The sequence below is a fragment of the Lipomyces japonicus genome, assembly GCF_038497905.1.
Source record: "Lipomyces japonicus strain CBS 7319 unplaced genomic scaffold V1514scaffold_37, whole genome shotgun sequence".
Classification (NCBI taxonomy): Eukaryota; Fungi; Ascomycota; class Lipomycetes; order Lipomycetales; family Lipomycetaceae; genus Lipomyces; species Lipomyces japonicus.
This window is the reverse complement of record NW_027117849.1, coordinates 67,109-80,925: the sequence shown is the minus strand read 5'-3', so window position 1 is coordinate 80,925 and position 13,817 is coordinate 67,109. Positions and strand designations below refer to the sequence as shown.

Sequence of the window (13,817 nt, the reverse complement as noted above, 5' to 3'; positions counted from 1 at the left end):
TTCTGGTCTCATCGACAAGTTGAAGAAGATCATCCACAAGGCTGTTCCTAAGAAGGAAAAGCAGCAAGCCCCATCTGCTGCAGTTGCCACCACTGCCACTACTGATGAGGCTGCAGTGCCTACCGTTGCCGACACAGCAGCTCCTGCCGCACCAGCCGAAACTGCCGTTGCTGAAGAAGAAGTTGTCGCTGAGGCTGAGAATGTGGTGGCTGAAGAAGCTCAAGAGGCAAGCGAGCAAGGTGCTGCCGTTGCCGAAGCTGAAGCCAAATAAATTTTTACTTTAAGTTTATTGTGGTGTTTCCTTTTTTTTTTTTCAACTTGACTACTTGTTTTAATTAATATTTGTTTTTTGTTTTTTTTTTGTTTTGAGTTTGCTTTTTATTACACTGTACGTTACATATAGTTTAAGGCGAGGGGTGAAAGGAATAACCGACCGTGACGTTGATTGGTGGTTTTTTTTCTCTTTTTTAATTTCTAATATTACTTTATACTACTATACGTCACGATTGTACATTTATTTACTCGCCTGCCTTTTCAATACAACGCGTTTCGCGTTTCGCGAAATTGGCTTGAGTCGTACGACCGCGCTAACTTAAACAACCATCGGCGGTCTGCGCTGGCACGAAGGCACGTGCGCACGACATTGCTGTACCTCCGAAAAAATTGTTCATTCGTACACAAACGATCGCCACTTCATGCATGCCTGATCCACCTGGCATTTCTAAATCTACAATCATTTTTTTTTTTTTTTTTAGGCTGTCGTTGTTGAACAAAGCGTTTAAACGTAATAACCCTGCTGTCGCTGACCTTAATACAAATATAAGTATACGTGCAAGAAAAAAAGAGGTGCCCTATATTAAAATTATACATGACGTACTATTATTAGTAAAACTTCAAATTTTTTTTTTTTTTTTTTTTTTAATTGCTTATTGATTGGTCTGCAAACTGCTAGAGCAGAAACACATAAGTCATCTAATTTCAGAACTTTAAATCTCTATCAACTATAATTATTTTACATCAAAATATATGACGGATCTATAGCCGTGTTATTGCAAAACATGTATAGAAACCATGTCGTTCGACTTTATACTCTTAATTTTTCAAAATCTTCAATCACGGCTTTCAAACTCTCAATCTCAGTCTCGAACGTCTTGAGCTTGACCTGATCTCTTTGCTGCACGTCTTCCTTCGCCTTGGATGCATAATCCTTACTCGAAACCAATTTCTCCAAGCCAGCCTTTGATTGCTCCACTTTTCTTAACTTGATCTCTGCTTTCTTAATTTCCGCATCAGCATCAACCAAGCCCTTGAGAAGCAATCCAACCGTAGTATCCTTGTTAACAACCGCAAGTGTGGTTCCGTCCGGCAGTTCATCTCCAGATGTAACAACCGTGAATTGGTCCGCCTGCTTGGCCAACGTCGAAATACTGCTCAACTGTTCCCGCGCGATCCTTCTCTCTTCCGCAGACGAACTCTGAATGAAAACCTTGGCTCCCTTGGAAATATTATACTGAACAGCAAGTGACCTGGTTGTTTTTGAAATATCAAGCACAAGGCTGTACGCCTGTTCAGCTTCTGCATTGTCAAGCTCAGCAATGTATGCTGGGTATTTGGCCCTCGTGATTGTTCGCGTCGTGTCGTTTGGTCTTCGCGGGATTCGTTGCCAAAGTTCCTCGGTTAGGTACGGCATGAACGGGTGAATTAACTTCAACGCTCCATCAAGACATGTATACAACGTGTTTCTAGCTGAAGCTTGCTCTTCCGCCGTGCCTTCGAGAATCAAAAACTTTGAATTCTCAATATACACATCACAAAATTCGTTATACCAGTAAGTGTAAACCGCACCGGTGGCATTAAGGAAATCACGATCTTGCAAATTTTTGTTTAACGCTTTTGAAGCTTCATTAAATCGATGAAGAATCCATTTTTCAACAAGTGATTCCTTGCCAGTAATTTCAATCTTTTCCGGAGGCACGTAATCTTCACCAAGACGAAGCAAGGCAAACTTGGTAGCCTGATAAATCTTGTTGCAAAACTTTCTGTAACCTTCAACACGGAGAATGTCCAAGTTAATATCGCGACCTCCAGTGGTATACGCACACAAGGCAAACCGCATGGCATCAGTCCCACATTCTGGAATGCCATTAGGGAAACTGAGCGTCTGGCCTTCCTCTGCTCGCTTGATCTCTCGAGCGTCAAGGTTTCCTTCCCGAAGTCTTGCGTGAAGCGTTTCCAATGCTATACCAGTTGTGACATCAAGCGGATCAATAACATTTCCTAAAGACTTTGACATCTTTCTGCCTTGAGCATCACGAACCAAAGAATGCAAATAAATCTCCTTAAACGGAACCGAACCGGTAAGCTTGATTCCCAACATGATCATTCGGGCAACCCAAAAAAACATAATGTCCCAACCTGTTTCGAGTAATGACATGGGATAAAAAAGCTTGTAATCGTTTGAATCAACATCGGGCCATCCCAAGGTAGAAAATGGCCAAAGACCTGATGAAAACCATGTGTCCAAAACATCTTCATCCCATTCCAAAGTAAAAATTTTGCCTGGGAATTTGGCAACCGCTTTAGCCCTAGCCTCTTCCTCGTCATTTCCAGCAACCCACCATTTGCTATCAACCGGATCTTGAGTTTCACCTTCAATATTGACAAAATAAACCGGGCATCGATGACCCCACCAGAGCTGACGAGAAATACACCAATCCTGCATGTGTTCAAGCCAATAGAAAAATTCAGCATTGAACGTTCCTTCAGGATTGAGCGCGACCGAGCCATTCTTTACCGCAGCAAGAGCTGCCTCAGCCATGTCCTTTTGCTTGACCCACCATTGCGGCTTCATTATTGGCTCAATTACGTCGCTTGACTTGACGCACAGTGGGATCGTCATTTCGTTATCCTTGCTTTCTACAAACAACCCCCATTCTTGCAATTTTTCAATAACAATTTTGCGAGCATCAAATCGTTTCAGTCCCTGCCATTCGCCACAGTTTTCATTCAACGTGCCGTTGTCGTTAAGAATGTTGATGAATTCAAGGTCGTGACGCTTGCCGGTGGCATAATCGTTGGGGTCATGTGCAGGAGTGATCTTCACCGCACCAGTACCAAACTCCATATCAACCGCTTCAGCATCGGTTATAATCGGAATCCTTGTCTTCAAAAACGGATGCACAACGTGCTTGCCGTGCAAATGCTTGTACCTTGCATCTTCAGGATGAACAGCCACTGCGGTATCACCAAACAAAGTTTCCGGGCGAGTAGTAGCCACGACCAGCTTCTCGTCAGAATCTTCCACCGGATAAGCGAATGAAGTGATGACACCAAACTCAACCGGTTCATCATATCCGGGCACGGGCAAAAGTGTTCGGCCTTTGATGTCCTTATTCTCGACTTCAAGGTTGGAAAGCGTGGTGTTGAGTGTTACACACCAGTTAACAAGACGGTTGTCACGATAAATTGTGCCATCCTCAAACAGCGTGATAAAATTCGTCCGAACCGCACGAGATAATTTTGGGTCGAGCGTGAACGCTTCACGTGTCCAATCGTAAGAAGCACCAAGTTTTTGCGATTGACCTTTAATTCTGGCATAATATTCATCTTTCCAATCCCAAACCAATTCAACAAATTTTTCTCGACCGAGATCATGACGGGTTTGTTGATTTCGTTTCCATAACATTTTTTCAACCACTGATTGTGTCGAAATTCCAGCATGATCAAACCCGGGCAAGTACAACACGGTCTTCCCCCGCATTCGCTCCCATCTCACGAGTGCGTCTTGAAGCGCAACCGTGAGCGCGTGTCCGATATGAAGTACTCCAGTCACATTTGGTGGTGGTGCGGGAATCGAAAATACTCCCTCAGGTTTAATTTGACCATCTTCAGTCAATTCAGGTTCAAAAAATCCTTCCTTAACCCACCAATCATACCAAGCCGATTCAACAATGGCAGGATTATAGGCCTTAAATTGTGGACCGTTAAAATCTTGCAATACTATTATTCAAATTAATAACCCAAAAAATTTAAAAACTTAAATCAAATAAGACTTACTTTTTTTCTCACCTGCGGGAGTGAGTTCAACATATTCCGGAATTGGCTCTTCTTGCTTCTTCTTCTTTTCGTCTTTTCCACCTTTAGGCGCCTTTGAATTGACTTGTTTCTGTATAAGTAGACTTATTAGCAAGTGATCAAGTTAATCCCGGTCCATTAATCACATGCTAACATACATTCTTCTTGGCCTCAAATTTCGCAAGCTTCTCAGCCTTCTTGCGCTCCTTTTCAACTATAAACCCCACAGTCGTGTTATTCATTTTGTTGGGGGCTTTTTGACTGATCAAACATTATAACTTTATCAATACATACGCTCTTTCTCTGTCTTTTGCTTTGGCTGTTCGGCCACTGCTGGCTCTAAATAAAAAATTATTAATAACAGCTAAAAAATCAAAGCTTTGTTTTTTCTTCACCGTACGAGATTCACTAGACATTGTTCTTAACGAAAAGTATAACACTTGACGATCCTATGAAAATCACAACAATTAGCAATCTTGCACTATTCATGCAAAACCAAAGTAAAACAATAATTGCAAAATGTTACTTACAAATGTAACGGGACTCCTAATCGGTTGCGAAAGCAAAGACCTTAAGTCTCTACAAGCTAATCTGATTGAAGAAAACGTAATGACTTAAAATTTTTTAAAACTGTTCAGCCAAAACAACTTAAACTTTGAATTTACAAATGCTGGTTAAACTCTTAGCAAAAGTCTTTACGAATTTAATTTGTAGTTATTGTAGAGTTGTGGGGAAAATATTCAAGTATTTTTTTTTGACCATTTTACTCCCGATAATTTTATGTGACTCATCTAAATTGTGAATGTGATTTCAAGTCACAAAGCGTTTTGGCCAGGTTACGAATTTCACGGGATAATACATACATACTTTAACTGGATTTTAATTGTTACCATTAAATACCTAATTATTTTTCAACCGTATCCGAATCTGAAACTTCCGCATCATTGGCCAATTCATTTATGATTCCTTGTGCTTCTAACTCCCTATCTAATTCATCGATTTGCAACTTGTGCCGTTCTTGTTCGATTTCAACCGGTTCTTCGATCGAGGACGGCGACGTTCCTGGTAAATCCTCAGGTGAAATATCCTCATCCTTAATTTCCTCAAAAAAATTATCATTTATCTCTCTATTTCCTTGTTTTGCCAACTCGTCCTTATTTGAAACTATAGCCGGCTCTTCCACAAGCGGTGTGTCATCCTCGTTAAAGTCCTCTTCAATAGTAGTTTCTTTCACTTCTGTTATTAAAGGCTCATCAATCTCTTCTGATTCTTTTTCTGAGCTTTCCGATTCTTTTCGCAGTTGAGGAGAATTAGTGGTATCTAACTCGTAGGACTCCTCAGTCACTGTAGATATATTCTCTAAAAGCTTGTCCAAGTCCTCCGATAAAACTGATGAGACCGCTTCAACTTTTGACTTCTTCTCTCCCTCTTCCTTATTAAGCTCGCCTTTAGACTGTTCCTCTTTCTCTAACTTGACTTTTTCTCCAGCTTGCAGGGCATCATCATGATTTTCATTAATCGTCGCTGCCGGACTTGCAATAGAATCATTTAAGATCCAAACAGTGACAGCCTGAGAATAATTCCAACCACCTGGCAATTCATTAAGCACGGGCAATTTCCTTCCCCTTGGACCACGCGCTCGGCCCTTTCTAACATCCGATAATGTCTTTGGTTTCTCCTCAGTCGTTGTTTTCTCAACCGGTCGTTCTTCCACAATCTCTTCTTTCTTTTCCTCAGTTGGTCGAGGTCCAAAAATTGGAATCCCTCCGGTTGCGGATTTACCTAATCGAGATTCCAAATTTTTAGCAAACGCAGCATGAATGCCAGTTAACCTGTTTGCACGAGTAGGTGGAATAGGCTTAGGCTTAGTAGGAGGAGGAGGGCCAGATCTGGTGGGTGAAATTGATCTTGTAACCTGTTTCGTAGGTGAAATTGGAGAAGTTATTTTATTACTTGCCTGTGTAGTTACTGATAAAGGAATCGGGCGATTTGGCCTGCGAGGAACAGCAGGTCGTGTCGGTCGTGGAGGGATCACGGGTCCGGTCTGTTTGGAGGTTTCAGACTCACTTGATCCACCTTTTGTTGATGATTCGTCTGATAAAGATTCCAAGGATTGTGAAACTTTTACAGTTTCTGAACCCTTAACTTCTTCGGCCTGTTGTGTTTCTTCGACAGGTTTGGCTTGTTCAGGCAATTTGACCTCTTCATATTCGACGGGGACTTCGACATTCTTGATAGTTTGCTCCGTTTGATCAATAATCCCCTTCGGTAAAGACACTCCACTTTCTTCTGGTTTAGTATTTAATTCATCGTGCTCCGCATGGGTATCATCTGATATCACCCACTGTTTATTCTGAACCTCAACTTGCAATCGACTTTCTTCAACATCTGCATCTTCAGGGCTTTTAGACACACTTTTATTCGGTTGAACATCTGAATTTGCTTCTTTAATTTCTTTTTCAGAAGCTTCAAGATTTTCATCATCACTAATTTCCGCTTCATGCTCTAAAGCAGGATCCACGTAGCTCTCGATTAGGTCATTCAATTCATCTCTATACTTATCACCTTTGCTTAAGGAAATAGGTTCTGAACCATCAATCGCAGCCAAGGTCGCTGGTGTATGCGATGGTTCAGTATGTCCTGGAACCTCCATCTCAGTTGATTCGTCTAGGCTTTCAGGATCCGTCTCGCTATTAAACGCCGGCACTCTGTGCGATAGACCTTTACCATGTGATGTTTCAGGATCAATTTCGATTGCTTCCTGCGCCAAATGAACATGATGCTGAGAAGGTCGCGTAATCGGAGGGGTGGGTGAGGCGGTAATGGCACTTTGTGGTTCTGGCGATTTGATTGGACGCGATGGAATCGGTGGTGTTGTTTCCTTGGTAGTTGAAGACGAAGTAGATGAATTTGAGCTCTTGGGTCGCTCAGGAATGAGTGGACGACGTAAAACATGATCAATATTCTTCGATGTTGGACGTTGGGGAATAGGCGGTTGAATGACGGATGACGCTTCCAAATTTTTTTTAGTAAATATTAATTCTCATGAAACAAACAGAAAACATACGTTTGCCTATATCATTATTGTTCAGTTTAGTTCCAGACAATTCGCCAATACTCCAGTTCTCGGTCGTTGCGGGGTCGTACTTAGAGATCAGTGAACCGACATGTTCCATGCCATCATAAATACCACTGGGCTCCTCGTATAACCGATCAATATCATGAGGCTGAGTTCTGGAATCATCTTTTTCGGTCTCAGCCAAAGTCCTCGACAAATCGAGTTGAATTTCTGCCAGTTGCTGTTGCTGCTCAAAGTCGTCACGAGGCCGATGGTGATTAACCGACGGAGAGAGCGGGCGACGAGGAACTGACGGAATTAACACCGGAGCAGATGAAGTTCCATAAAGTGCTTGTCTATCCGGAGCCGGATGGACAATTTGTTCTCCCACTTCAGCCTCCACTGTGGCTGCCACGGAGTAATCTGAGTTGGTTAAGCTGTCACCATCCGCAGATGGAGTTTGCTATGACAAACATTGTTAATTGGGTTTACAAAAAAGTTATTTCTTGATTCCATACCACATTGTCATCTACCAGGTTGTCGCTTGCGGTTGATCCAGTAGAGCGTTTAGATGACGGCCGTTTGGGGATCACAGGGCTATGCGTTCTGGACGCAGGCCGCCGCGGCACGACTGGAGGCAGTTCTGGAGTTGACATTTGTCGCCAGTAAGTATATACGAAAAGTCCGTATGGAGTGCCAGCTAAATAGTGAATTATACGGCGCTATGCCAGTCAATCCCAAAAAATCCAAGATGTGCGGAGTTACAGTGGAATGGACGAGCAAGATTGTTGGTGGAGTGATTTGGTTACATATTATTTGCTGCTTATCAGGCACATGATTATCAAATAACAATCCCAACTTATTTCACTATAGTTACCCAAAATTGTACTACAATGCGATTTTCTACATAAAATATGTTTCATAAAAATAAAATAACATGCCCCCCGTATAATTGATTTATGTATAAATATATAGTTATAGTACATGATGAGTCCTTACTTTCCAATTTTTGTTGACTCTTATTTCGTCATCGCCTTTTACATCTTCATCACTATCCACTCCGACCCCTTTTGCAATGGCTGCGACAAGGCAAACTTGAGTACCAAACTTATTGTTACTTGTCCTTTTTTACTTCAGCTTCCCGCTCAGCTTTGCCGCCATCTTCATTGAACGCAAACACGACATATGTTATAACGACAACGTTTGCGGCCAGAGCAGCAGCCAAACCAGCCCATTGTTTCCTTTCCTCTGAGTAATAATGTTAGCCTCATTGATGCCTGACACGTGCAAATCTAAACCAAAAAACAAAAAAAATGAAAAATGAACGTACCGCCAAAAACGAGGTTTTTTGTGCCGTAAAACGTTAGCAGCGGAACAACAACCATTGCAGCAGTGAAAAAGGCCAATGTCTTAATTACCGGCCTGTATATGTTAAAACACAAAGAATACCGTTTGCTCATCTGCGAAATACTTACGCTGGCACACCGCCATATGTGCTCTGAGAGGGTCCTGATGAAGATGATGATGATGATGACGCAGCTGACGAAGACGACATTCTTTTTCTGCTGAAAAAAAAAATTTGCTACCTGCCATACATAAGTCGGTGCATAATTTATTAATTATGTATTAATTACCTTTGTTTTTATTATTTCTAAATATACTCAGAATGAACACGTCCTCGAACCTTTCTTCCGAATTGACTTTGACGTTGCTGGCCTCAACTTTGTTACCCGGCCGTTGCAATGATAACAGACTTACAACTAAGCCTATGACGTAACTTATTTTCATCCCCGTACCCTCAATATAATCTTATGCGTGCTATTGTTTTAACAAGCAAGGAACATAACCTTATATTAGTTTTAAGCTTTGCGTATTAGTAAGAAGAAAAACTTTTTTTTTTTTTTTTTTTTTTTTTTTTGCGAAACTCCGAGACGTCGGATGCGCGGAACTACGATTAGTCGCCGACGTGAATACCGTAGCCTTTTCTTCTCGGCATTTCACCGAAACAATGCAAAACTGTTATAATTGAATGTAAATCAATGTTATTAATAGACTATCGAAGTGCATAATTTTTTTTCGGAATTTATTTTGGCTTTGTTTCAGGGAGACAATTGGTTGGGATTGCGGGGATAAACTTCTCTTGAAAGCAAGACTAATTGAACCATTTACTAAGCACAAAGGGACAAAGCTTTTGTACTCATTTGGTGGAATTACGTAGCAAATTCAAACCTTTCAATTTCACTTGTTTTTGAAATTTATAAAAAGGTCTCATGACCTGCTTAAAGTAATAGTTTTTTGGTATTTTAAGTCTCGTACGCAAACTGGTTTTAAAAGTTAACACAACATTCACCATGTCAGCGGGCCCAAGTGATACTCCGGTTAACGGAATAATCATCAATGGTTCGTTAAGCGCTGAAAAAGAATTCGACCCGGAAAAGACCGAACAAGAATCTTCTTTGGAAAATGGTTTGCCTGAAATCAAATTTGAACAACCAGAAACAGCTCCCCCTGATGGTGGCTTGGTGGCATGGCTGCAAGTCTCAGGGTCATTCATTTTGTTTATGAATTCATGGTAAGCTAGCAAGAACTACCGAGGCCATGTAGAATCAACATGCTGACATTTTAGGGGTATCGTCAATACATTTGGAGTTTTCGAGGCATATTACAGTTCTATCCATCTTTCCAATAAGACACCAAGTGATATTGCTTGGATTGGCTCTATTCAGTCTTTTTTACTTCTTTTATGCAGTTCCGCATCGGGTCCAATTTTTGACCGTGGATATTTCTTTGCTCTTACTATCTTCGGCTCTTTTTTTACTGTTTTTGGCATGATGATGCTTAGCTTATCCACAGAGTACTGGCAAATTATGCTTTCCCAAGCCGTTTGTGTCGGCTTTGGCAGCGGTGCAATGTTTGTGCCTTCAGTCGCAATCATCCCACAGTATTTTGTTACCAAGCGCTCATTTGCAACCGGCATTGCTGCAGCAGGATCATCTTTTGGTGGAGTCATTTTTCCGATTATCTTCCATCGTCTTGTTGGCAAAATCGGGTTTGGCTGGTCTACCCGAGTTCTTGCATTCATTGTCCTCGGAACTCAGGTTTATGCGATCGCGGTTATGCGAGTACGCACGACACCTTTAATTAAACGTCAACTCTTTGATCGATCAGCATTAAGCGATTCTCGATTTCTTTTAGTCACTGCTCTTTTATTTTTTGGATTTATGGGTGCCTACATTCCGTTCTATTACGTGTCTTCTTTTGCCACTTCAAAGGGCATATTTAATGACCAAATATCATTTTATCTTCTTCCAATTATGAACGCCGGATCTCTTTTTGGTCGTATTGCTCCTAATTTTACTGCAGATAAAATTGGCACCATGAACGTGTTTGTTCCTGCGACTGGATTGTCCATGATTGTCGCTTTCTCCTGGCTTGCGGTGCGTTCAAAAGGTGGAATCATATTATTTGCAATAGCGTACGGGTTTGTTTCTGGTGCGTTTGTATCTTTGCCGCCATCTATTCTTGCCGGCTTCACCAAAAATATTCATGTTTTGGGTACCCGAATGGGGATGGCATTCGCTGCGGCCGGATTCGGTGTTCTTATCGGAACTCCTGTCGCCGGTGCTTTACTCAAGACTCCAAAAACTTACACTGCTGCAATATTATTTGGTGCATTCATTTTATTGGTCGCGTTTCTTCTTTCCGTGGCTTGTCGTATTGTTAAATCTGGCACCAAAATCTTCGTTAAAACATAACAAACAGTGCAGAAGTTTCATGCATGTGAATAAAGAAAAACTTTGTTGGTCATAACATGGCAGATCTAGTGAATTTGAAAAATTCAAGTTATCTGTGGGCGTTTTTGAATTTTGTTCCATCTTACTAATGACTTTATCATTTAAATTCTACATGATGTATATCATTCTATATGCATGATTTCATTTATTACCCAAATTGTTTGTATTTGGACATATTTTTGCTGACTTGAAGCCTTGCATATTTTTATTGGAATGTAAATATTATAATTAATTTAATACTTTTCATAACAAGCCTAGTTCTTTTATAATAAAATATTATATAAGAATTTTTACTAGTACTGAGTCATTGAAATTTTGCGTATTTCCATAAATCAGAATAAAAGACAAAACTCTAAACTGACTATATTTTTTTTAGTATTCTAACTTTTATACCAACGTGTAGAACACACATACTTGCGGGCCCATTTTAATAGGTTGACTTTCGCAGAGATTATAATAATGCAACATATATCTTGGATAAATATATTAAAACAACTTTTAAAAACACAAAAAAACCGATAAAAAAAAAACCATTAAAATGAAAAAAAAAAAAAAAAATTTTTTTCAAGAAACCCGAGCTTCCGAGTTTTTACCATTTTCTCCCATAATTTTTTGGCAACATGTTGTAATTCTTTTTCCTTTTTTTTTCCCTTTTTTCGCAATTTTTCAAGTCAATTAACGGCTGGCCAAAGAGCGAGTGACAACACGCTTAAGAGTCAATTCAGCCTTTCTTAAGTCATCAGCACTGGCATCTTCAAGCTCCAACTGAGCAACAGCATCAGAAAGGGCGTTCTCGATCCTGTCCTTGGATCCACGCTTGAGCTTGAGCGAGACAGCGGGGTCGGTGATGGTGCTCTCGACTGATGAGATGTAAGATTCGAGCTGCTGGCGCTGCTCAAACTTCTTGGAGAAAGCCTCATCCTGGGTCTTGAACTTCTCGGCATCGGAAATCATCTTCTCGATATCCTGGGAAGAGAGCTTACCAACAGAGTTGGAGATGGTAATGTTGGCGGTACGGCCGGTCGACTTCTCGACGGCAGTGACCTTCAAGATACCGTTGGCATCAACCTCGAAAATGGCCTCAAGAACTGGCTCACCAGCACGGAGAGGTGGGATTCCCTTCAAATCAAACTCACCGAGAAGAGTGTTCTCAGAGCAGTTAACACGCTCACCCTGGTAAACGGGGAATTGAACCGTAGTCTGATGATCCTCAATAGTGGTGAAGGTACGACGCTTGATCGTGGGAACGGTGGTGTTGCGGGGAACAACGGGAGCAAAGATGTTACCCTCCATGGCAACACCGAGAGAAAGTGGGACAACGTCAAGAAGAAGAAGGTCCTCAGTCTCTTCACCAACAGCCTGGTCAGTAAGAATAGCACCCTGAACGGCGGCACCGTATGCAACAGCCTCGTCGGGGTTGATAGACTTTTCGAGCTGCTTTCCGTCAAAGAAGTCAGAAAGGAGCTTTTGGACCTTAGGAATACGGGTGGAACCACCAACAAGAACAACCTCATCAACACCAGACTTATCAATCTTGGCATCCTTGAGAACCTGCTCGACTGGGGAAAGAGTGCTCTTGAACAAGGCAGCGTTCAAGTCCTCGAAACGGGCACGGGTAATGTTGGCGTTAAAATCCTCACCCTGGGCCAGAGAGTCAACCTCGACGGTGGTCTGAGTGACCGATGACAAGGTACGCTTAGCACGCTCGCAAGCGGAGCGCAGACGTCTCAAAGCACGAGCATCGTCAGAGATGTCGTGGCCAGTCTTGCGCTTGAACTCAGCCTTGAAGTGCTCGAGCAAGTTGGTGTCAAAATCTTGACCACCCAAGTGAGTATCACCAGCAGTAGCCTTGACAGTGAAAACACCGCCCTCGATCTTCAAAAGAGAAACATCGAAGGTACCACCACCAAGATCGAAAATAAGAACGTGCTTCTCCTTCTTGGTCTTTCCAGCACCAAGACCGTAAGCAATAGCGGCAGCAGTAGGCTCGTTAATGATACGGAGAACGTTAAGGCCGGCAATGGCACCAGCGTCCTTGGTAGCTTGACGCTGGGAATCATTGAAGTAAGCTGGAACAGTGATGACAGCCTTCTCAACCTTCTTGGCGAGCTTGGCTTCAGCAATTTCCTTCATCTTGGTAAGAACCATAGAAGAAATCTCCTGAGGAGAAAAGGTCTTCTTCTCGTTAAGGTACTCAACCTCGATCAATGGCTGGCCAGAGGGGTCAGAAATGAGAGCGAAAGGCCAAGTCTTGGCATCCTTTTGAACACTTGGGTCATCGAATCGTCGGCCAATAAGACGCCTGTTCAATTTAGTTAATAATCAATCAAAAAATGTGAACTGGTAGAGGTTAAAAACCTACTTGGCGTCAAAGACAGTGTTTTTGGGGTTAAGAGCAGCCTGGTTCTTGGCAGCATCACCAATCAAACGCTCCTTGTCAGTGAAGGCAACGAAAGAGGGAGTGACACGGTTTCCCTGTTCATTGGCAATAATCTCGACCGCAGAGTCGTAGATGGCAACGCAACTAATCTCGCATTAGATGGAAACAAAACAAAACCGGAAAAGGAAAGCATACGAGTAGGTGGTACCAAGATCCTAAGCAACTTGTTAACAATGATAATGAACACAAAATTAAAAATCCAATACCACTTACGATACCGATGGCACCAGCAAAAGTTTCAGTGGCCATTATGAATATATATAGCTATCAGTAAGTTAGTATGTTGGTCTAAAATGCAAATTTGCTCAAAATATATAGCAAAAAAAAGAATTTAATCAAAAAGATATCATTAATACTCACTTATGAAAAAAAAATCCACTAATATAAAACTAAGAAAGGTCCTGGGAGTATAAGGATCTGACTTTGTATATGGGAGAAAAAAAAAAAGAGA

General features: G+C 41.6%; 5 protein-coding genes across 5 annotated transcripts; 1 reads left to right on the top strand and 4 right to left on the bottom strand.

The window, feature by feature from the left end:
* Positions 1 to 1,084: 1,084 nt before the first annotated feature.
* Positions 1,085 to 4,316, bottom strand: V1514DRAFT_344129 (tRNA synthetases class I-domain-containing protein; the record flags this gene model as incomplete). The annotated part of the gene is made up of 3 exons (XM_066929174.1): positions 1,085 to 3,999; positions 4,057 to 4,165; positions 4,233 to 4,316. The coding sequence occupies 3 exons, from the start codon at positions 4,314 to 4,316 to the stop codon at positions 1,085 to 1,087; spliced, it is 3,108 nt and encodes a 1,035-aa protein (XP_066781948.1).
* Positions 4,317 to 4,978: 662 nt separating this feature from the next.
* On the bottom strand, positions 4,979 to 7,788 carry V1514DRAFT_344128 (uncharacterized protein; the record flags this gene model as incomplete). Its single annotated transcript, XM_066929173.1, has 3 exons — positions 4,979 to 7,086; positions 7,142 to 7,595; positions 7,651 to 7,788. The coding sequence occupies 3 exons, from the start codon at positions 7,786 to 7,788 to the stop codon at positions 4,979 to 4,981; spliced, it is 2,700 nt and encodes an 899-aa protein (XP_066781947.1).
* A 229-nt stretch (positions 7,789 to 8,017) lies between these two features.
* On the bottom strand, positions 8,018 to 8,942 carry V1514DRAFT_141257 (uncharacterized protein). The gene is made up of 4 exons (XM_066924474.1): positions 8,767 to 8,942; positions 8,608 to 8,718; positions 8,463 to 8,554; positions 8,018 to 8,380 (listed from the first exon to the last, which is right to left on the bottom strand). The coding sequence occupies exons 2-4, from the start codon at positions 8,685 to 8,687 to the stop codon at positions 8,247 to 8,249; spliced, it is 306 nt and encodes a 101-aa protein (XP_066781946.1). The 5' UTR covers positions 8,688 to 8,718; positions 8,767 to 8,942; the 3' UTR covers positions 8,018 to 8,246.
* Positions 8,943 to 9,140: 198 nt separating this feature from the next.
* On the top strand, positions 9,141 to 11,178 carry V1514DRAFT_335062 (major facilitator superfamily domain-containing protein). Its single transcript, XM_066928324.1, has 2 exons — positions 9,141 to 9,704; positions 9,759 to 11,178. Exons 1-2 carry the CDS (start codon positions 9,484 to 9,486, stop codon positions 10,885 to 10,887), a joined length of 1,350 nt encoding a protein of 449 aa, XP_066781945.1. The 5' UTR covers positions 9,141 to 9,483; the 3' UTR covers positions 10,888 to 11,178.
* A 49-nt stretch (positions 11,179 to 11,227) lies between these two features.
* V1514DRAFT_335058 (heat shock protein 70 family) lies at positions 11,228 to 13,813 on the bottom strand. The gene is made up of 6 exons (XM_066928323.1): positions 13,727 to 13,813; positions 13,580 to 13,630; positions 13,502 to 13,521; positions 13,289 to 13,450; positions 11,341 to 13,228; positions 11,228 to 11,287 (listed from the first exon to the last, which is right to left on the bottom strand). The coding sequence occupies exons 2-5, from the start codon at positions 13,613 to 13,615 to the stop codon at positions 11,602 to 11,604; spliced, it is 1,845 nt and encodes a 614-aa protein (XP_066781944.1). The 5' UTR covers positions 13,616 to 13,630; positions 13,727 to 13,813; the 3' UTR covers positions 11,228 to 11,287; positions 11,341 to 11,601.
* Positions 13,814 to 13,817: the final 4 nt, after the last annotated feature.